Source organism: Drosophila novamexicana, unplaced genomic scaffold (assembly GCF_003285875.2).
Source record: "Drosophila novamexicana strain 15010-1031.04,08,12 unplaced genomic scaffold, DnovRS2.1 tig00000121-arrow-pilon, whole genome shotgun sequence".
Taxonomy (NCBI): Eukaryota; Metazoa; Arthropoda; class Insecta; order Diptera; family Drosophilidae; genus Drosophila; species Drosophila novamexicana.
The window spans coordinates 798,243-821,130 of NW_020824773.1; the positions used below are offsets into that span (position 1 = coordinate 798,243).

At 40.0% G+C, this 22,888-nt stretch overlaps 1 protein-coding gene across 2 annotated transcripts; it reads right to left on the minus strand.

Annotated features, from left to right (window-relative positions):
- Nucleotides 1-504: 504 nt before the first annotated feature.
- On the minus strand, nucleotides 505-21,876 carry LOC115757828 (D-beta-hydroxybutyrate dehydrogenase, mitochondrial). 2 transcript variants are annotated; one of them, XM_030698253.1, is made up of 8 exons: nucleotides 21,767-21,876; nucleotides 21,631-21,680; nucleotides 17,393-17,638; nucleotides 2,105-2,311; nucleotides 1,861-2,014; nucleotides 1,430-1,686; nucleotides 1,084-1,185; nucleotides 505-1,011 (listed from the first exon to the last, which is right to left on the minus strand). In XM_030698253.1, exons 2-8 carry the CDS (start codon nucleotides 21,652-21,654, stop codon nucleotides 835-837), a joined length of 1,167 nt encoding a protein of 388 aa, XP_030554113.1. In that variant the 5' UTR covers nucleotides 21,655-21,680; nucleotides 21,767-21,876; the 3' UTR covers nucleotides 505-834. The 2 variants fall into 2 exon arrangements, with proteins under 2 accessions (XP_030554113.1, XP_030554112.1); XM_030698252.1 differs by having other exon boundaries at nucleotides 21,739-21,876.
- Nucleotides 21,877-22,888: the final 1,012 nt, after the last annotated feature.

The following is a 22,888-nucleotide window of genomic DNA, read 5'->3' on the forward strand; positions in this document are numbered from 1 at the left end:
TAAAATCAATAAATACTTTAAAAGCTGGCTTTTCTTTTAAGCATCACTCGATAAATGTAGAAGCCAGAGTCTGTAAATTAGTTATGTAAGCTCGCGGATAGTATACACACATTTAGAATATTTCGTCTATGGATACATTCCTCAGCTGCTGCCAAGAAAATGGGTGTTCGATGTATAGCCTCGGGTTTTGGTTGTCAAATTTATATCCTAAAAGTTTCATAAATATTGGGCTAGAAACACCGAAGTTATTACAGAACCTTTTTTTTGTAGTCTCGCAATAAGGCGAGAAGAAGCACACGTGTATGTATGTAACATCAGCTCCATGTTCGGTTCAGGGTAACTCCTAGTTGGGCACACCCGACTAAAACACATTTAATTGTTTCACGTAAATGTACTCTTGAATTATTTATCTTGCACGTCAATTAATGATATTTATGCTGTTTTCCCTTTTTAATTGAATCTTAGAAAGTAAACAATATAAATAATGAATGCCTGTTAATGTTATCATTGGTTTTATTTATCGTTATATGTATATGTATTACAATTCACGCTAGAAACTAAAAAGAAAGCACAACAAATGTGAAATTCTACTGACGCACAATATTTTCATAAAAAAAATCAGAAAAGTTTATGTGTATGAGATATATAGTATATAAGAGAGAAATGCTAAATGCTCAATGGGCGACAACGCGTTGCTTCATTTTAAATGCGCTTTAGACAGTAGCGGAGCAATAGATAAACAATAAAAATTTCGGGGAACGGAAACAATGTGCGTGGGCGTCGACAAGTGGGGTGACGGTGGGGGTTGGGGGATGGGCGAGAAACGGATAACGCTCAGTAGACAAATTTCTTTTGCTCGCCATAGATGGACTCGTACAGCGAAGGCGCCAAGTGCTCCGCCAGGAATATTTGCAGCTTCTCTTTGGCAGTCACGGGCGTGTAGCGGGCCATGGGGAACGTTCTAGTCACGGCATCGATGAGCACGCGTAGCGTAGGCTGAATGTCAGCGGCCTGAGGATGAAGCGCTCGTTAGCGTGCCACATATACAATGTAGATAAGCTCTGGCTGGGATTAGGCGCTTACCTGGCGCGAGTATTTCTCCACGGATGTCATGGCCGCCTCGTAGTAGTCCTCGCCGTAGGTTTTCTTCTGCTCCGAGGACAGCTGATTCCACATTTGCTTGGCCTGCAAGCAGACAAGAGTTTTAATGAGCCCCTCACTCATGTCGGCCATCTGCAACTATTTTAATGAAACCCACCCCCGCCCCCATCCCCACTTTGGACTGCCCAACTGGGGCATTATCGTAAAAACTGGAACAAGCTAAGGCAAGCTATGCTCTGCCATGTCCTTGTCATTAAGCACGAAATGGCCAGGTGCATTAAAGGTTGGCTGCCTGTGCAATCTTTGTCAATGGAATTTGGCGACTTACCTGCTCGCGCAGCTCCGTCTCGTTCAACCAGCCATTGCCTGGAGCAAACTCGCCCGCCGCCACCACGGACACATCCACGCCGCGTGTGCGCATCTCCTGGCGCAGGCAGGCAGCAAAACAGTCCACGGCGGCCTGTGTGGCGCACTGGATGCCACGCACCGGTGACGGAACACGATTCAGGCCAGAGGTAAGGAATACCACACGTCCATGGGCGCGGCGCACCAGGGGCAAAAAGATTTGAGTCAAACGCGCGGCTCCTTAAAGTGTGGAAGAAGAATCGTAAAATGAGATAAGTGAAGGGAGAAGAGGTGGAGTTCAAAACTCTTTCCAGCTGCACTAATATATTCAAGAGTGCACTTTAGCTAACTATTAATTTGAATTATCCATTCGAAAGGACTTTTTTAAAAGCACACAGTGGCGCCATCTCTTACCGAGTAGATTCAGATCCAAGCTTTTGCGCAGCACTGCGAATGGTATCCACTCCAGTTCACCGAGGGCAATCCAATGGGCGCCATGCACCAAAGCCCACAGGCCCTCAGCGCCATGCGGCAAATGTTGGGAGACATATCGCGCAGCTTCCAAAAGCTGCCAACAGAGTTTGGAATGGATAAGGTATGAAACCAGGCTAAAAGCATTGCCGCCAAAAGCTCTGCAACAACATTATTGTAGACTTACGCTCTTCTCAGAGGTAACATCCACGTGCAGCAACTTCATGCGCCCCGAGGTCTCCTCCTTTAGTATTTTGGCCTCGTCCGAGTCATCGATGGGCGTGTTAAAGCCCGCATAGATTGTAAAGCCCAGATCATCCAGTTTTTTGGCCAGATACCAGGCCAATGGCGAGTCACAGCCGGTGATTAAAACACCCTTGCCCGAAGCAGAAACCTGAATAGGTCAATGGACAAACAAAACAATTGGTTTATTCAACTTTTGTTGTGATTCTTTCACCTTTTGTGAGAAGCCTCCTGAAGCCGTCAATTAATTAATGTTCAATAATTGTACAACCAATTAGCTATTAATCGAGTTGTATCTTTGTTTACTGTGTCTGATAAATGTGCCTATTTATATAAGTTTGTGTGGGTGTATTTAAAAGTGGGCAATTAGCTAGCACTGTTTTCTCGCTTAGGTAATGTGAGACATTTGACCTTATCGAGCTGCCAAGAATGTTTTTAGATTTTGTATAAAAGGACATACCTAATTTAAGATACATTTACGCCTGAAAGTGAGAGTCAATTAGACACATTTGTAGCTTTCGAGCTGCTGTCGCTCAAGTTCGTTACAAGTTTAACATACTTTAACTTGTTGTCAAGTCAGTTCAAGTCAGCGGAAGCTGCTTATTTAGATGCTTAGGTCTTTACCAAGAGCATTGAGTTTCGTGTGAAGAAATTCTTTAAATATATTTTTGTTAGCTCATAAAAATCATAAATAATTGAAGATGCTTTCTAGGGTTTCTTCTTTAAAAGAGTAGTTCGTTTAGTTTGCAATCGACTCTCCATCTGCTCTTTAATCAATCCGCCCGCTTTGCCAACTGCCCGTTAAAGAGTTGCCAACTTGTTGAAGCCTCACTATTTATCCTTTAGCAAAATTAATGTTCAAGGCAGCTGTCATCAACTTTGCAAGCGAACAAGCGCGCGTCAATATTTCTTTTGCATATTTCTTAACTTTCCAAAGTGGAAATAAATAATAAAAGTGCGCATAACTCGTTGGCTTTTAAAGTTGGAATTTTCTTTTTAATTAAATTTTTACTATAGATCTTCTGAACAACGAGGATAAAAAAGGTTAGATAGATGATTTTATAAAAAAATACATAATATAATTTAATTTTATCCATAAACATAATAAATGAATTTTTTGCATGCAGGTTATGTAAAATTATGAGGTAAAATGTTTTTTTGAGAATTAATACATTTATCTAAAACTTCAGTTGAATAATTATTAAATCTCTTAAACTAATTTGAGCGGTAATTTATTGAAGTGCTGTACAAATATTTTCTTCGTAAATTTCATTTTTAGTTTGTCTCAATTATCGTAATTATAGCATTTTGTATGCTGATAGTTGAGTGCAGAAAAAGTATTTTCGCTTTCAAGGGGCAATATTTTATTAGTTGGTTCCGTCTTAAGCTCTGACCGACTGACTGCGAAACAAATACATGCGCAAATTCGAGCTAGCAAGACACACCCACACACACACCCAATCACACATGTACAACACACACACGCACTCATACACAAAATAGACTAAGAAAAGAAGAGCATAGGAACAAAACGTGTGCATTGACACTTCCGTATTAGACACACGCGCCTTGTGGCTTACATGGTATAGAAAAGTGTGTGTGTGTGTGTGTGACTGCCTATGTGTGGGTGTATCGGATGCTTGGCACAAAGAAAAATCGCAGTTTGTCCAAGTCAAGTCAGAAAGAAAGACAGCTGGACAGCTAGACAAACAGGCAGAGAGACAGGAGGCTGAAGGGTAGTGGGCAAGAGCTAGGTTGCCTTTGGTGGTAGTGGTGCCATAATTCATCATGCCATTAGCCAATATATAGTAATAGTTTGTCACAGTATTGGTAACGGCTCAAGTGGTGCGTCTCTAGTGCGTCAATTGTGAGCCCAAGCTGAAGTTGGGCACCGGGGGACCAAGCTCATTGTTCAAGCTATTAAACGGTTATAAAGTGCTCGTAAAATTGTTAAAAAAAGAAGCAGAAGCGAAAAAAAACTGGAATAAGCACAGAGAAGCCTCGTTGTCTGCGCATTATTATTGGCTATGCTGTTGACACCCATTAAGACTGGCCAACATTTTATTGGTGGCTATAAGGTGTGGGCTTATCAAATCTGTGGCATTAATAAAAATTGAAATAACTATGGTCGGACAGGAGTCAGAGGTTCCTGTGACCCATACACCACACCATATCCCGAAGTGTCAGCTGTTTTGTAAGTTTTGGTCGAAGGCAGCGACAAGTTTTTCAGCTGCTGTTTTGTGGTTGTTGCTTTTTATGCGACTTTACTTATTTTTGCCATAAACTTTTGGTCAACTTTTGCTGCTTCTGCTGCTGCTACGTGCCGCTGCAAGGCTGCCAGGCTGCCAGTATCCACTGGCATTACTTTTTTGCTTAGCCACCCAAAATTTATTGCGGTTTTGCTGGAAATTACTTTAAAGTTTGCGCGAGTAAATTGCGGCTAGTAACAAAAACCAGTGCTGACTTAACGGGAATTGCTCAATTAAAATCGAGCAAAAAACCGCGCAACAAAATATTTAGAGTCAATTAAATGCTGTCCATGTCTGGCGAGGTGTAGCAGGGGGGAGGGCAGCCTGCAACAGTTTGTACAAAGTATACAAGAAAATTCGTAAAGTGCATCGAGCGTTGGGGTTTTATTTTTAGATTCCTTTCAAGCGCCGCTCTATGCAATGCTCCACACATCGATCACGTTTCGCATTGAATTGCATTTTTTATTAAGCTCTTAGCGAGGGCAAGGCCAAGGAAGTCGACGTGAATGCTTTAAAAACGGCTTTAAGTTTGTTCATCAAATAGTTTTCATATTTGCAACAGATCTAACGAGTTATCTAACGAATTGTGTGCTGGATTTTGTTACAATGAGAAAATGCCAATTTTAAAATTGTATAAGCAGTTACGTTTAATATGCGGGAATGCATTCACGTTTTTCACTCAATAATTATATATAACGCATGTAAAAATAATGAAAAAAGCAAAAAAACTGATTTAATTTTTAAGCTCATTATTAAATTATAAACTTTAAAGAAATATTTATAAAATAAATATGCAACATTTAGCTAGAGACAGGCAGCTTGAGTTTTTCATATTTATAATGCCACTCCGAATTCTTAATAAACTCTGCATATTAATTACAAAAAATCAATTGTATTTTAAAAATCCAGTTGCTTGCTACAACAGAACGACCTAAGGGGATCTTCAAGCCTGTCGCCAATTATCAGTTGAACTTCCCGCTTTTCTCACCTTGTCGCACCACTTTAACAGCTTTTTGTGCTGCAACAGAAAAGTGAAAGTGGAAAACAAAAAAAGAAGCAAACCAAATCAAAATAGCAAAAAAAAAAAAACAGGCATAAAAAGTTTTGACAAAGTGCAGTTGGGCTACGTGCAAGGCATAAAGAGGCCGACACAACGTTTGACTAGAGCCGTGTCGTCAGCTCAGGAAAAGGAGAAGGTGCAGGCGGGGCAAACAACCAAAGGACGCATCGCAACGTGTGCCTTTAAGGTGGCAGTCATGTCGTGTGTCTGTAAACACGGCAGGATGCGGTTGCACGTCGCTCGCATTGGCTTTTTATAAACGTTACCAAAATAGACGAAAGTTGCATGCCCCAAAATAGGCAACAGCCGACAGCCAACAGCCAACAACCAAGAGTCGCAGTCGCAGTCGCTGTGGGGGGGCATGTGTCAATCAACTCGGGCATTTAACAGAGCTGTTCTTTCCAGCCAAAGTGAGTCGGGTCGCGTTGCAAACGTAGCCGTAGCCGTAGCCGTGGCCGTAGTCGGAGCGGAACTATTGTTAAGCGGAAATGCGCCGGCTTTGTGAAGGGGCATCAATTGCGTTTTACTTAAATGCATCCTCAATTGCATTTTAATTGCAAAGAGCAGTAGATTTACGAGCAGCGTTGCGCAGCAGGTGTTATCTGCAACCAGAAACCAGCAAACAGCAACCTACAACCTGCAACCAGCAAGTAGCAACTGGCACCGGGCTATGGGTACATTTTGCGCGCACTTTTAGCCAAATTTGATAAATGTGCGACTGGCACGCGATTTGCCGCCAACTGCTGCCAATAGGCGCCAACCAAAGCCATGGGACTTGGCTGGGCCGTGGGCGTGGATTTGGGCGAAAGATTCATTAATTTTAACATGCGCACACGGCGTATACGTAATATTTGTATAGTATGTATAATGCATTATGCTGCCCTAATGTGCAAACTGCAACAAGTTAGCAGCATTTCATGAAATCAAATTGTGCCTTAAAGCAGGCCAGGTGAAGAGTGTAGAAGGGACTGAGTGGGGCAACCGGATAATCTAACGCATTTAACTAAGCGACCAAGTCGGGGTTGGCACTTTCTCTGCGTGGGTGTGTTGAAAGTTATGCGTGCAAAATGTAAACAACAAAAACAACAACAACAATAACAACGACGACGACAAGCAGCAGCACACACATGAACCCGAGCACATGGTTGGGGCTTCATTTGCGAGTTACAAATTTATGACTATCAGGGGTTTAGAGCGTAGTCCATAGTCGTGGACACTGGGGCCAGCCAGCTGTAAATATTTTGAGAAAAATATGAGTGTTTATATTGGGCGAGAGTTAAAAGATGCCGGAACATACAAAATAAATTATAGAAAAAGGTAAATAAGCCCATGGATATGTGAAAATTAAATGAAATAACATGAAATACATTCCGAGTGAATCACGGCCGAGAAATGCGATTTTTTTAAGCTTTTATAAAATATTTATACATTAGAAGCAATATTTGTTCTTAAGCAATAGGATGTTCTTAAGGGATGCTTTGGATTTAAGTTGTATGTACGTCCGATTGTTTAGCTGGATGAGATATTGAAATAAGTTAAATGGGGAAGATAGTTTTTATATTTGAAACCAATTATATATCTGACAATCCTAACAAATAAAATATATTGCCCGCCAGTACAAACTGGTTAAATACTCCCCGAGTTTAAGGGCTGACTACTCCAGAATAATATTCCACCGAAGATCTTCTTGAAAGCTCAAACTATTTTTGCCATTATTATTTTATTCAAGCTATTTTGAGCTGTTGGCAACAAAATATCTATTAGTTTTAAATTCAAATCGAATATTTTAGTAAATAATAAGCTTGATGGAATTTGTTGCCAAGCAATTAGTAAGAAGAAGATAACGTAAAAAACAAATAAAGCCCATTTTTAAACTGGCTCCAAGTTTTAATAAACTTTTCCCAGCTCCTTGGTACACATGCAGCATCGAGTCTTAGCTTTTTGCAAAGAAAAATAAATTGTAGGCAACGGGCTGAGTGCTCGAGTGATAAAAAGTGAAAGAGAAATGAGAGCGTTGCCATCTTTGCCGCTCTCATTCCCATTTGCGCTCTTTGGCGCATTGTTTTATCTATATGTATATGTGTTTTTTTATGCGCGTTGTCGCTCTTCTTGCCACCCACAGGCACTTCACTTGCAAACGCAATTCGCATGAAGAAAAAAATAAAAATGAAAAAGAAAAGCAGGGAAAATACACGCTTGACCGCCCGAGAACCCCCTATAAATCTACATAAGTGGAATGCGTGGCGCCCGGTCGCAGGGTTTAAGTGAAAAATGGCGTACAAACCGCATACAAATTGTCCTCACAGTGCCATTATGAACAAGGCGACGAAATGCGCCAAAGCAAATTCTGAAACAAAGCGCTCAAAAGGCAACCGCAACGAAAATAAAAAAAAAAAGAAGGGAAAAACAAAAAGTAATATAAAAAAAAATTTAAGGGAAACACGCACACGCACACGCATGCACGCATATTAAATCAGTTTCTAAAAATAGCCGCGCAAAAAACAACAGCGTAGCCCATTCCAAAAACACAAAACCCCCAAAAAGTGACAACAAACTAAAATCCACGCGAAGTGCAGGGCGAAAACAAAGAGAAGAAGCAGCAGCAAAGCTGGAAATGTTGAATATATCAAATAAACGAAAGGAAGCAAACGCCAAAAGTCATTGAACGTGTAAATTAATAAACTAATTAACTGGAAAGTTAAAAACCATTTATGTGTTTTTTCTATAGCACACAGGCGCACGCACACGCACGCACACACACACACACACACACCTACTAGTGGAGGGATAGAGGTGACAGCAGCTTATTAGATTCGAGTCGTGACACGACTAAGCACATGCTAAGCATTAGGCTCATCCCGCCTAGAAGATAGTATGTCGTTGTACGATATTAAGCGAGAAATTTAAGGAGTTCAGTAGTTGCATACATATACACATACAAAAGTATGTGATATAAAAGCGTATTGCCCAGGTGTTGCATATTATTATATCCCGAGCGAAACATTTGCTTTCGTTTAGCAGAATCCTTAGCCCATTAGTCGGAAAGACAAATACTTCTTTCCAATGGAAAATTGTGAAAGTGGAATTACATGGCAAGGAAAGGATTCTCATGGTTAGGATCCTCAATCTTGTCTCCTCCGTTGCAGGTCATATCGTGGCATATTGGATAAAGCCATGTCGCGCCCAGCTCTAAGTGAAAGCCTCTGGCAACTTTACGCCATTCACATTCACATACACTTTTATAGGCGTTGGAAGCATTAAAGGCTTTTCGCATTGCGCATACGAGGCGTTGTACGTTGTCTAGTTTAAGCCTGAGCCAATTTGCAGCTTGTTTTCCCAACTTGCCGCGACTCAGCTCTTGTGGCAGACAACACGCAAAGCCTTTGACTTTGTGGCAGCCAGTCAGTCACTCATTACATGCCACAAGCTCACACATATTTCAACAAAGGTTTTATAAATGTTTTTTTCTCTTTCTCCTTCTCTTTCTCGTTCTCTCTCCTTTTCTCTCTGTGTGTGCGTGCTGCTTTATGAAAATTTATCTATATTTAAATTGTGATTATATTTTGGTTAAGCTTTTGTTTAGTTTTCACAGTTGCCAGGCTACAAATGGCGCCCCCGGCGTTTGTGTTAATTAATATTTAGAGCAATATCTAAAGACTAAATGGAGCATACTCTGTGGGTAAACTTGTGAAGCTCTTTACTTTACTAAGGCTGCTCAAGCCAGACCTAAGTGCTGAGAGACGATAATTATGCATAAAATGCATATTAAGTGGATGTTGGCTTTGGATATCCAGCATAATTGCCAGTCAAACGAGAACTTATCAGCTGCTCAACACACATATGTATAAAAGGTAATTAAAATTAACACTTTCTCATTGAAAACTTTACTTCAGTCAGTCATTAAGTACTCAATTAAATATAAATATATTTATATTGTAAATGTTAATGTGTTTATTTTATATAGTGGATATTTATGGCTCGTCTTGGACATGATCCAGTAACCTCGATGATGAGATATGCCAGTGGTGAATTGAAATCTACCCGTCTTGATCTCCACTTTTATTAAAAAATATCTTTCAAGTGCATCGAATAATGAACTAAGTGTTGGAAACAAAAGTTTCCGCCCATGTTACTCTTGCGGTGTGAATCTTCAAGCTGAAGAATAAACTTCTATAAATAAATAAATAGCCTTTGACCCATATTTGACACCCAACAACGTATCAAATAACAAAAGAAAATAAGAAAAGCGCAAGTTCCGTCGATATTTAATGTCTACCAAATATTTCTTGACAAATTGCCGGTAAATAAGTTCCCTGCTACACATAGAAAGCAGAATAATCGATTGTCATGATTATGACCATAGCTTAAGTTTTCTTCAAGGTCTATTTTCGTGTAATTATGCCTGGCCACAGTCCTTGGCTCACGTCCTGATCCAAGTAGGTGCTCATATCATGCCCTAATTCAAGCTATTAATTCTCTACCCAAACGAAGATTGTTAGGTGCCGAATAACCCAGTTGGTTGCTCATAAGCTGACGGCTGCCATGTGAAACGCAACAGCACCACATCAGCTGATGCACATGCGATGACCAAAGGTCTATTCCATAGCACAATGTTAACCACTGTGTGGTTATGGTTGCAGTTTCGGACACGGCATAGTCCACGGCTTTGGGTTCGACCTAATGAACAGCGGTGACGCGCTTTGTGCAGCTGTAGAGAGAGACCGTGCGGCTGACAGGGGTAGAGGAGGACAGCCGAATGCAAATGTCAAATGCGATGCAATTTCTGATTTTTGGGTGGCTATTGGCTGCTCAACTACCTGACTCTTTGGCTCTGCTCGGCTGCTGTTGCCAATCATTTGCTTATTTTGCCATTTGCCACGCACATGACCTTTGGCCCGTTGGCGTTGGCGTTGTGGCTGCGGCTGTGTCATGTGCAATTGGTTTTTCATTTAACTGAAATGCGCAGCAAATTGTTGAACGGAAAACAGTAAACAGACTGCAGTCAACAGTCAGCATTCAACAGTCAGCAGTCAATAGTCAACAGTCAGCAAGTTAGAGCAGAGAGCAGCGAGTTGTCAAGGCGTTTTAATGGCGTGCAATTCTTAGAAACGCAATCGCGTATGGGCCACATGAGGCATGTCCTTCGTTTTAGCCATTGTCAGGCCGGGCACGCCAACGACCTTGCCTTAACATGTTCTCTGGAGGATGAGTTTGTGCATGCGTGTGTGTGTGTGTGTGTATGTGTGTATGTGCGTGTGTGAAGCAACAGGCCACGCGCGACACCATAAAAACGTAACGGAAAAGATCTCGGGCAACAGAAACGTGGCAACTGGACAAAAACACAGGCAACACAACGCAACGCAGCTTCGCACATAATGACATTTTATGATGTAAAGATGTGTGTGTGTGTACAAGTCTGGGTATGAGAACATGAACTGGCCGCGTTTTATGTACCCTTCAGCGAACGGCGCGCTGCGCCATTGTTGCATGTGCCCAGGAGAGCACAGCACACAGAGCCAGTAGAGCCGGGAATAGGTTTGGTAGGGGAGGGGGGTGCCACTAGAAAAGCTGGACGCAGTCTACATAATTGACAATGGTGCCTGTACTTTGCAGGCTGAAACTTTTTCTTTGTGCCCGGAAAACACACACAAATCAGCGTAAAATTTGTCAACGCTTTAGCTTTTATGAAGCTGTAAATGCGACAAAGTGCGCAGCTCTTCAGGAAGCGAACGCTGCTCTGGGGCCAAAAGGAGGAGCAAAAACATCAGAAAAACACAAGAAACATGTTCGGCACGCAGAAGTTGAAATACCCTTGTCCACATATGGCTTAGAGGCTTACTTATGTGTGGGGAGAAGCTCAAAGCTCAAAACTTATATGTTTTTGCAGATTTCTTGTCAAACCGAAAAGTATCCCTTGCCGAAACTCATTTTTCGAGCGATTCCGATATATCTTAAAAGAATAAAATTATTTTCTTACAAGAAATGTCGCTTGTAAATTCCTAAGGCAGTTATATGACATAGTGGTCCGATCCGAACTTGCAAAAAATTAAAATACCTGTTGTAAGAGTATAAAACAAGGTGAACTGCTTGGGAGATAAGCAAGTCCCTTCATAGTTAAAGTAACATTGTAAGTGGTCAAGTCTCAGCTGAATTTATGCAATGTATTTCGATTGGAATAACGGACTTATCTTAGTACTATTCGAAACTTGACTTGAGTGCCGAATTGGACAAACTTTTGTTATTTAGACAAAAATACAGAATTACAGATATAAGAAAACTAGGATGAGTTAATATAAGAAACGTTTTAAAAGTATATTCAAATATATAAACAAATATACAATGTTGTAAAACTACAATAATTCTTTAGGTAAAGTGGCAACGACATTGTACATTTTTGGATAAATCATCGTTTTACATAGCTTTGGAATAAATTTAAAACGCAATGGCTATAATATTCAGTCTGAGTATGTTATGAAACTCTCTACGTAGAATATAAATTAAATTTATGTGTTGCGCGACTTGAAGGACCTTCGATTGCACATAAGTTTTTATTTAATTCTGTAAGTATTAATATCCATCGTTATATAGTTGAGCAATCTGATTAACTTTCATTGCCTGCACCTGCTTGCACTCTGAAACGTAGCTTTTTAGATATATTTCACCTGCGGCAATGCATCAATTTGAAAGTTTTGCGCACACACGGAAATTCAAGCGGGATCTTTGAGGAACGCTCGCGTTAGCTACTCGAGTGGTTGCCATTGGGGCGGGCAACTGAGTAACTAACCCAACAAGTGGAGGATAAACTCCGTTGCTCTGCTGCTCAGGTGTGCCCGGAACTTTGTCTATGACAGTTGAGTAAACTTGCCAACCAGGACGGAGGGGTTGGTGGTGGAGGCTGCATGGAGGCGGCAAAGTTCAAAGAGCACGCGTCCGGGCTAAAAACTGTTAAAGAGAATTCCAGATGCCACAGCCAATTACATTTTAATACGTCAGTTAAGTACGCTCTAAAATATGCAAACAATGTGGCGGGCGGCAGCTAGCGTGCGGCGGGCGGGGGTTGTTGGGCTGAGCGGGTTGGTCAGGCTGGGCGGCAGACCGAATGGGGAGCTGGCTTAACTGAGCGAGCGTGTTAAGCAACTGCTCATTAGTGGCGCTTACATGAAGCTATTAATTCAATTATTTACACTGCGACAGCGACAGCGCTGGCAGTTGACATCGCCGCAAACACACAATGCGCACACACGGGGCGTATAAGTAATGTCTAATTCCGGGAACTTCGGCACCCGGCACTGCGGCACCGGGCGAAACTCTTGCGGGGCAAAGCTTAATTATGCGTAATATGCTAAGTGTAATTGGCGACGCTGCAGCTGAAATGTAACACGCCGACAGGACACTTGTACCTGCATTCGAGTAGAAGGCATATATCAAATGTTCCTAAGTGCCTAATGCATTGCCGCTATGTAGCCGGGGCTGCACTTATGAGCATTTCATTAGCTGTGCATTTACATTTCATTGCGCGCAAATTGTGCTACATATTTTCAGGCGCGGCGTCAGCAGCTGCCAAATGTGACCGGCGAGGTGCGTGTGTGCCGTGTGCCGAATGTCATGTGCGTGCCTCTGTGCGTGTGTGTGTGCGTGCGTGTAATTTAATTTGACAATCGTGACAGAAAAACGAAATGCACAACGTGATGTGCAAAACAATCAAACGTGACAGCAAAACAGTTCAACGACGCCGAAAAGAATACACAAAGAACAGGCCACGTTGTATTAGGGACCTATGGAATATAGGGAATACAAAAAAAAAAACAATATTTAAGAACAGAAATAAAAGAAACTAGAGTGGCAGTTGCTCAGTATCCTATGTCTTTATGATTTTATTTGGTAATGAAAATCTATGACAAAGCAAGGCTTGAAACAAAACACGAGTATAATAGCTAGTTGAAACTAGTTGAAGCAACCAAATACTTTGCCATATAATTTAAATTTTTGTGTATGTCAAATTTTTGGCAATATTTTAAGGTTCACAAATTCCTGCTTCTGTGTTGGCCTTTTTTAAACCCTGAACCCATTAAAAATGGGTATAAGGGTATATTGTATTTGTGCAAAATCCAAATGTATGTAACAGGCAGAAGGAAGCATCTCCGACCCCATAAAGTATATATATTCTTGATCAGCATCAATAGCCGAGTCGATCTAGCCATGTCCGTCTGTCTGTCCGTCCGTCCGTCCGTCCGTCCGTATGTATGAACGCAAGGATCTCGGAACCTATAAGAGCTAGAGACTTGAGACTTTTAGATGTAGGTGCTCCTAGTGCCTGCGCAGATCGAGTTTGTCTCCGATAATCGATAACTTACTCCGTTTCCAAGCAATCGATAAAAATCTATATCGATATCCGGTTTTTTGGGCAATTTTGGTAAATAATAAGAGCTAGAGTCACCAAACTTGACATATAGCTTCTAAAAAAGATTATATATATGCATTTGATGTTGGAAGAAGAGGGTTCAGGGTATCCCCTTGTCGGGAGCTCCCGACTAGAACCTCTTACTTGTTTAAATATTTGTTTTGGGAACAACGCAAAAAAAAAAAGAAATAGGAAGACATGCAAGAATCGCGTTTTCGCTCTTTTCAATGCCGTTTAGGGTTATTAGTTGTTGTTGCCAAGTCGAACTAATCAAAGTCAACGACATCATTTTGCTTTGTGGCCTAATGGCAGAGGAGCTGATTTTCACTTTAAGATCCTGGTCCCGGTGACGTTGCAGGGCGTTGACGCCCATTTCGACGCTCGACGCTCAACTGTAAACCGATTATGTGGCTGTGGCTGGGTCCCAAAATAGACACAGAGCAGCTTAGCACGGAATGAACAGTGGGTCCCAAATGTATTTGGACTTGTAGAGATTTCTGAATATTTCAGATTGAAGAGCCACAATTTAGTTAAAAAAATGATCAATGTTCAATGGAAACTATGCAGAAATAAACAAATAATAATCATTACTAATAAAATACAAAGTTATAAATAATTGTAAAAAGTATTTCTAGAAAATCGATAGATTATCTATATTAACCTTACTTGATAAAATATATTTTTTAAAACTTTTTAAAATATAAATTGAGAAAATGAATAATCAATGTCAAAGTCTGTTAACTATGCGATCTGTGCTAAAAATACATTGACAAAAGTTTGTTTAAATAATATTATATATTATGTAGGAAAAGAGCTTCCACTGTGCATTGGTTACTTTAAGTGAACTGTTCGAAAATGTCGAAGCTGCGGCTAAGTAAGTAGCTATATATCTATCTGGTTGGATGTCTATCTGCCAGGCTGTCTGTCTGTCTTTCGGACAGTTATTTAACAGTGTGTGTGTGTGTGCTGTGAAGCTATGCGTTTGAAATTACAGAAAATGGCAAAGGTCGCATGCGTGCCGAGCCTTGACGCATTTGATTAGCCTTTAGCTGAGGCTGTATTCGATTTACGACATCGACACGCTGCCAGCGCCGACGTCAGCATCTGGTCTCGGCATCGGGAAAGCTCACACAATTGTATTAGCGTGTTGCCATTTGTTTAAGCATATTTGTTTTTATTTTTATTGAATTTAAAGCGCCAACTGGCATCGCCAGCGTCAGCATGTCGCAGCGTCCTTGTGCTGAGGTCATACGCTGCGTATAAGCAACGTCAAGAGTGGCCCAGTGTCAGGGACGAAAGTTTCCATGGCTGTTCCTGCTGCTGCTGCTGCTGCTACTACTGGTGCTAGTGCTGGTCTGACTATTGCTGCAGGAGTTTCCATCCAGAGTTGCAGCTGCAGCTGTTAATTATCCTGTTGGCCGGGCTGCTTATTACGTTAATGCCTGGTTGCATATCGCGCATGCTAGTAGAAAAGCAGCCGGCAATTGCCAGGACAATGCGAGCACATGCCAGGACACGTCCGGCTGTCTTATCATTGCAAAATGTTGCCTACGTGCCCCGGCACGACTATAAAATGTGGCCCAGCAGCACTTGTAATTGCCAGTCAGGCAGCAAATGGCCAACGTCAGCAGCATTGTGTCCTGCCTTATCCTGCGTTAGCCTGCTGGCAGTTAAGCTAATTAAAGTGCACGCAAATTTGAATTATCTGACGCCTTTTATGGCCATTTTTGGCGCCATCGATATTTCAAGCCCAGTGGCCAGCAAATGAAGAAATAACTTTGGCATTATCTCCGCCGATTTACAATGAAACGAATGCCCGACAGACGGCACACACAGTTGCCCTCAGCCTCAGCCGTATACATTTATTAGCAGCCAAATAAAAATATGTTTGAAGTAAAACAAATTGCGCATACGCAATGTGGCAATTTATGCGGCTAACATGCACGTTAATTCGTCTTGAGCAGAGCAAATTGCATGCGAAGATAAAAGCTAAAGCGAAATCACAGCTATATTTACTGACATCATTCGAAATGAGAATGAGAATGAAATGCGAATGGAATGTGCTAGCAGAAAATTAAACGTGTGTGGCATGTGGCAGCTAATGAACTGACTCACGAATCCAAATACAAATATAACAGTCTGCGGCCACTTTCCACGTTCACCATTAAGAAATTTATTATTAAAGGTCAATGTTCGTGTTAAGCTGAGATCTCTGTTAGCAGAGTGCATACAAATACTCTCAAAGTAGGTATCATAGAAATTTATGAAAACAAACAAAAAGGAAGCCTCTGGGATATCTAACTGTTGTAAATTTTTTTCTCAATTTGTAATTTGCACTTGTATTTGAAAAGCATATTTAATCGGCTGTAGTAGCAACCATTTAAACCCTCAATCTTTATAAAATATTCTTTGATTGACCTAGATTTATAAGTTAAATTCATTATTTTGTTTTATATTATATTATCCTGTAAATATATTTGTATGTATTTCTCTATGTAGTTTTTGATCAATATATATTCTTAATCATGTATATATCTGAATTAGCTACTATCTATATCAAGTCTGTTTTTTCTTTGGAGCTCTTTAAATTTATTATTTTTTGAGCTTAAGCTCATTTCATGCACGTGTATTTTTAAGCTTTTTATTTTATCAAGTATTGTTATACTTATTCATATTTCCATCTTATCTTCTACTTATGAGTGTTATATTTCTTACTTTCCTGCTTTCAGCTTTGAGCTGCCACATTTTGCGCTCTGTGCAATTTTCAACACTTTTCTCTGGCGTAACTTCAAATGCACTTCGAGTATTTTCTTTTCCTCTGCTTGGTTTTCTTATATACTCAAATTTGTATTCATTACCCGAGCAGTTGTAGCATGTTGTGTCTTTCTGCTCTGCTCCTTATCTGCTGTTTATTTATTTGTTTTTATTTTCATTTCGCAGTCAGTTCTAAAATATCAAACAAGACCAAGAGGGTCTTGGCAAGGGACAAATCCACAGCCAAATGCCGCTGGTGGTTAAAGGGGGGAAAAAAAACCCCAAAGCTGTCGCTCAGTTATTTGTCGTCAGTCCGCGCTGTACTCGTGTCCTTTTGTGCTGAGTTCTTGGCTTTGCCTATTTTTAGTTTCTAGTGATTTGTTTTGCCTACTATTGCTGCCCGGCCATTCCTTTTGCCTATGCGCTTTGTTATTTTTGCGGTTTGGCACTTGTAACATGCAAATTTTTTTAGGCTCACACAAACAGAAGCCCCAGCTACCACCAGTCACCAGCCAGCAGCCAGACATGAGCCAAAGTTATGTCCCATCCGAAACTGAAACCGAACGCTCTTCCAGGCGTTGTCTCTGCCTGTGTTGGCATGTGGCCTGGGCTCTGGCTGGGCAACCGGAATGTGGTTTGCCTGCCGCCTGACGGCGTTAAAAGGATTAGAATGTCTGAAATGGACTTGTGGCATTCCTCAGAATCGCCTCGTGTGCGGCATTCAAATGTAATGCGTAAGGTGTTTGCATCTGCAATCTGTGGACTTACCTTTACAAAATGATAAAACAGCACGGCTCCCACCGTGGACAAGGCGAACCAAACGAACACCGCAAATGTTGAAATATTGGAAATGTTCAGCGCATGCAGCAGATGCGAACTGACAATGGCCGCCGCCTGGCAGAACAGGAACGGCATAAAAAGTCGCTCAAAGATGTCCCATGGAATCTCCGCCGATTTCTGTGGCAGCGCCGAAATCGAGCCACGTCGCAACGAGGCGCGTCGCGAGGCGCGGCGCTGAAATTAAAAGTAAAAATAACAAAGCTTTAATTAGTACTAAGTACACTTGATTAGAAAACGATTATTAGCATTTTCTGAATGTAATTATTAAATGCAATTTGAAAGGCAATTTAATAATAACTTTTTTTATAATTGTAAAAACTAGACTAAAATCTGATCAGCTTTGAAAAATTATATTATCTTTTGCTTTCTTATCTTTTTTGCTTTCCAACATATTTGTGCACTTAAGAGGACCTACCATATTTATTAGCTTTATTCAATTGTTTTTAAGCCAAATACGAAAATAAGTATTTTACAATCTTGTAAAAGTTGTTTAGCTTCAGCAACTCCAGCATAAGTTAGAATTTTGGATTTAAATAAGTAACAAAGCAAGTTGCATATTTATTTAAAATTCATAAGCAAAGTCTGGGCTCAATTGAATTTTAAATTTTTTACAAAAGATTTTTGCTTTACTTTAACCAGTTAATCCGTTGTCCCGATGAGCGTGAATATCTGATTTGGCTTTCGTCTGAGGACAAAAAAGTCGAATAACTTTTCGGGCTTGAAATACGACATTTTTTATCATTAATTTATAAGTATTTAGAATGCTCTGACAGAACTTTCGACTGGGCGACAACAAGTGGCAAAATATTCAATTATTCATTGCCCCAGTCAGGCAGTTCAGTTCTCTGTGTGATGAAAGCTCACAGTCGAAATGTTGCGGCCCCATGTGATGGGTAAATGTGTTGTTTAATCAATTGCTAATATTTGTGTGCACATTATAAAAACAATTGTTTTTCTCTTTTGTTTGTGTTTGGTTCAATAAACAATGCGCTTTTATTTAAATTATACAATTTGTTTGCTTCTCTGGCGCGTCATTAATCGCTGAATACTTTGCGGTCTGTGCTCTTGAAATATGTTCAATTGTTTACATAGAGATTAGTGTCGCATATTTTGTTTTTATTTGTTTATTGGTTTTTTTGAAATTGTTCTCGTAAAATATCTTGACCACAAATTGGCTCATATTGATTCGAACTTTACCCTTTCATCATTTGCAAGTCTATTGTCCAGGCACTTATGAGCTTTACAAATACAAAAACAAAGGCTTAAACTTTGAGCCTATCTTTATAAAAACTTGCAAATATTTTGCTTATATCTATATGCCAAATGCCTTCACTCTTAATTATGTAGACATTCATATTATTTAGGATAATCCCCATTAGACAGACATATTTTAAGAACCTGCCTTTTCTTCCGTTTGCAAATAATATATGTTTTTAACTAATTTATTTGGATTCTTGAATTTCTTTAAAAATCCCTGGTAGTTTATTAGAATACTGAGTTCCATAAATTGTTTATCTAATCTCCAGGTTGACATTCTTTAAATAGCAACAATTTTAGCCAATTTTTCTCCGCCTAGATTTTTCTCTTTAAATAACAACGCCTTTTTTTAAGCAACTAAAATACATTTTTGTAAGCACGTTAAAGTGTTTCAAGCATTTTCATTAAATATTTGTGCAACGAATGGAACTTTAATAATTGATTTAATAAAGTCGTGGACACAACTTGATTATTCGTGCGAATAAATTTCTCATTAATGTTTATTTTCAAGGAAAACATTTAAGTTCCATTGAATTACTGTGTAATAAAAGAGCATAAATTCATGTTAATTTCAATTCAATTTCTTTTGATGTATTTAAGTGGCTGCAATTATTTCTAGTTTCATTATGAACAGAGCTTTGCCTGCTAAAGTTCTATTTTGCCATTTTTGGAATTCTTGGAAGTGCTGGGCCCAAATGAAAACGGACTAAATACACTTAATCATAAAAACAATATGCGAATAATTGAATTCGATTGAAATGAAGGATGCATAGAAAATTTTAATTGCATACGAAAAACCGCAAAACCCTAACTGCACGTCCGGTTTGCATCTATCATGGCCGCACCCACACATTGACATTGACATATAGCAATTACACATGACATATGTGTACACACGCACACACACACGAAGGCACACACAAAAACAGATACACAGATACACATGTGTGTGTCGAATGTAAGTGCGCATGTAGAGTGGCCGTTTAGGGCGACCCAGACCTAGCTAAAAGGCATCCACGCCCATAAATCAACGACTGTGTGAAATAATCAAATGGTGGCATCTGCATAAATACGGCCAATTGATTTATTTGCACGAAAATAAACCAATTCTATTGCTGATTTTTGGCCAAATTGTAAAATGTTCTGGCTATTTTTACACCAGCTCGAAATAAATTGAAAGGAAATCGACGATTTCTCGTTCTTCTTTCTGTTGTTGCAGTTGTTGTTGTTTTTGAGCTTGAGCCAAATGCGTCGACCACATTGTCATCGTTGTACTGGCTCTTCGTCTTCCCCCCCCTCTCCTTCATCTTCTTTTTGTGTGTGTTGACCTTGTCACAAATTTTCAGTTTTCTTTAATTTTCTTGCATTCTTTCATTAGACGCAAGTTTCTGATCTGATCCACTAATCCTGCTGCTTCTTTCTTACTCTCTCCTCCCTGCACGATTCGAAATGTGTGACAACACTGGGGAAGCATTTTCCATCAAATCTATGCGTCATCGTCATTTCGTCATTGTTATCGTGCCTCTTCTTCTGCTCACTTTCTCCTTCTTATTATTTTTGTGATTTTCAACTCGTCATCAATCTTAAGTTTTCTTTAACTCGCTTGCATTCCCTTCTGGTAGGCGCAAGTTTCTGTATAAATGCTGCGACTCCTGTACTTCTGTTAACCTTTGAAATGTGTGGCAACTCTGTGGCAAAAATCTGTGCGTCATCGTCTTTCGTCATCGTTGTTCTGCCTCTTATGCTCCTCCCCCTCTCCTTCTTCTACTTTTTATGTGTTTGACCTTGTCACTAATCCTAAGTTTTCTTTCATTTTCTTGAATTTTTTTTTGTTTTTGGTAGGCGTATGTTTCTGATGTGATCCACTAATCCTGCTGCTTCTTCGTCTCTCTCTGCTCGCTGCACTCTTGCTGCCTTCGAAATATGTGGCAACTCTACAAAATCTATGCGTATCTTTCAAAACTTTTACTTGGCTTTAAGCAAATATTTTTATTTATTATGCTTGATCTGGTTGCTCAGCTGCCAGCAAAATTTTTAGTTTCTGTTTTCTTTTCTTTTTTTTGGCGGGGGGAGGGTCTATAAAAAAACTTGTGAATGTTGGGCCCGTAAATCAGTTTGGTTTGTCGCCGGGTCGGACAATATTAATAGGCCCAAGATTTGGAAATATTTTTAGCTATGCCGCAAACAACATTTTGTGTGTGGGTTTTGCATAGAAATGCTTTCATTGGAATCAAATGGAAAATTCTGGCAAAATACCCAAAAGAAAAGATTTCGTAAAGGTCCATTGGAAAACGTTTTACGACTGCGCAAATTACTGAGCGGATATAGTATGATTTCATAAATATAATTTTAATTCACAAAAAATTATAATTTTTGTCGATCTAAGTTAAGAATTTTGGCTAAACTCGGAAAATATTAATTGAAAATCATATTATAAGAACTTATACCGGGCAGTCATAAATGATTTTAGGTTTAAGCAATAAAGTTTTCTGATATCTTTATATGTATGTATATATATATAAATATATATATAGGGATGCACTTTTATAGCACTTGTGATTCTTGGCAGCTGTTGACCCAGTTGGAACTTGGCCATTAAGTGAATTTTTGTAATTAATTTTACGGGGCGCGTTGAAGCCCTCAAGAGTTCCGCATGTTTGTTAACAGACCGAAGCGGCAAACATTTTCTTGGCCAAAATGGGCGTGTTCGCCATGAATGCTTCGACGGCGAATTTGCGAATTTGTCTATTGGCATTTCTGGGTTAAGCTAACTGGGCTAAGTGTGGCTAGGTACACAGTTTGCTTTGTGCGGCTGCCTGTTTGGGCCGCAATCAATTTGGCTTTGGGCTTACGTAAATAATGCGCTTTACGGAACTGGCGGATATAAGTGTATATATATATTTACTTACCATATTGTTATCGAAGACCTGCATGGCGGCTGCTGATGCTGCTGCAGCGGCTGTTAGGGAATGGAATATTGAGGAGATGCTTGTTTAAATCCTTTCATATATATTTACAGGGTATTCTCTTTGGCAATTCACTCACTTTCACAGCGTTGCTTATTATATAAATTATATGAGTTCCAAGGAACGCGTTGCTAAAGAATTTGGAAGATATTTCAAAATTGTTGTTCGCGTTCGGCTCGTGGCTGGGCGCACTGAAACACGACGTGGAACTAAGCGAGGAGCTGGCTGAGGCTGGCCGATCGCTGCCTGCAGCTGTCAGACGTGCGCAGTCGACGCCAGCGTCGCTGTCGGCGTCGACGCCGGCATCTGTTGTATTTCAAAATGGGCTGCAACGTACGAAAGCGCCGCGAGATTTGTCGTTTTGATTTTTTAAAAATATATCTCAAATACATGGAAATGCGTATGTAGATACAGATACAGACAAAGATACAGCTACAGATATATATATATATGTATAGGTATTTTTATGTGTGTGTTTGAATTTATTTATTTAAATTTGTATGCCGCACAACTGCGGCTGACGCAGACGCCATGAATGTTCCGCGTTTAAATATGATTATTATTAATATTTATGCACTGGATATTTATTTTCCACAATTCTCATGCATGCTGGCCTATAAGAATGTGTGAATACATTTATCTAGCTTCACTTTTGGAGGTAAATGCACACACACATTGCCAGACTAGACAGCAGCCATCACATTTAAATATTGCTTTAAAAACTCGGGCACATTAAATAAAAATACGCATTAATATTTATGAGTCTGTGAGAGGGCGCTTTGCTATTGACCCCAGGCTTTGCTCTAGGGTTCACTGGAGTTTTTTTCTTCATTATTTTATTTATTTTTATGTGTACTTTTTGGGTTTGTTCAGTGTCCCGTAACTTTTCTTGTTTTCATTTTATTATTGTTCATTTGCAAATTGCATTTTTGCTTTTTATTAAAATGCTCTGACCAGGACTTGCTGCATATACGAAATGCTGTCGGTGTCTGGATATGGCATAAAATTGAACTATAAGCTGTGGACGGGCAAAACAATATTCCCTGCTATACGGAACTGCAATAATAATCCAAATACATTAAATTTGTGTGTTTAATTTCGCCACAAATTTAAAGCTGAATCGATCTCGGGCTTTTCTGAAAGCTTTCAACTTTCCGGAAGGATCAATAAGGATCAAAAGGGCCATGCCTGGCCTTAAGGT

Coding starts and splice junctions, on each gene's coding strand:
- LOC115757828 (XM_030698253.1), bottom strand. CDS start 21,654: ATGCAGGTCTTCGATAACAATATG. Junction 17,639..21,630: donor AGGTCTTCGATAACAATATG/GTAAGTAAATAT, acceptor TTTTAATTTCAG/CGCCGCGCCTCGCGACGCGC. Junction 2,015..2,104: donor ATGTTACCTCTGAGAAGAGC/GTAAGTCTACAA, acceptor CTCTGTTGGCAG/CTTTTGGAAGCTGCGCGATA.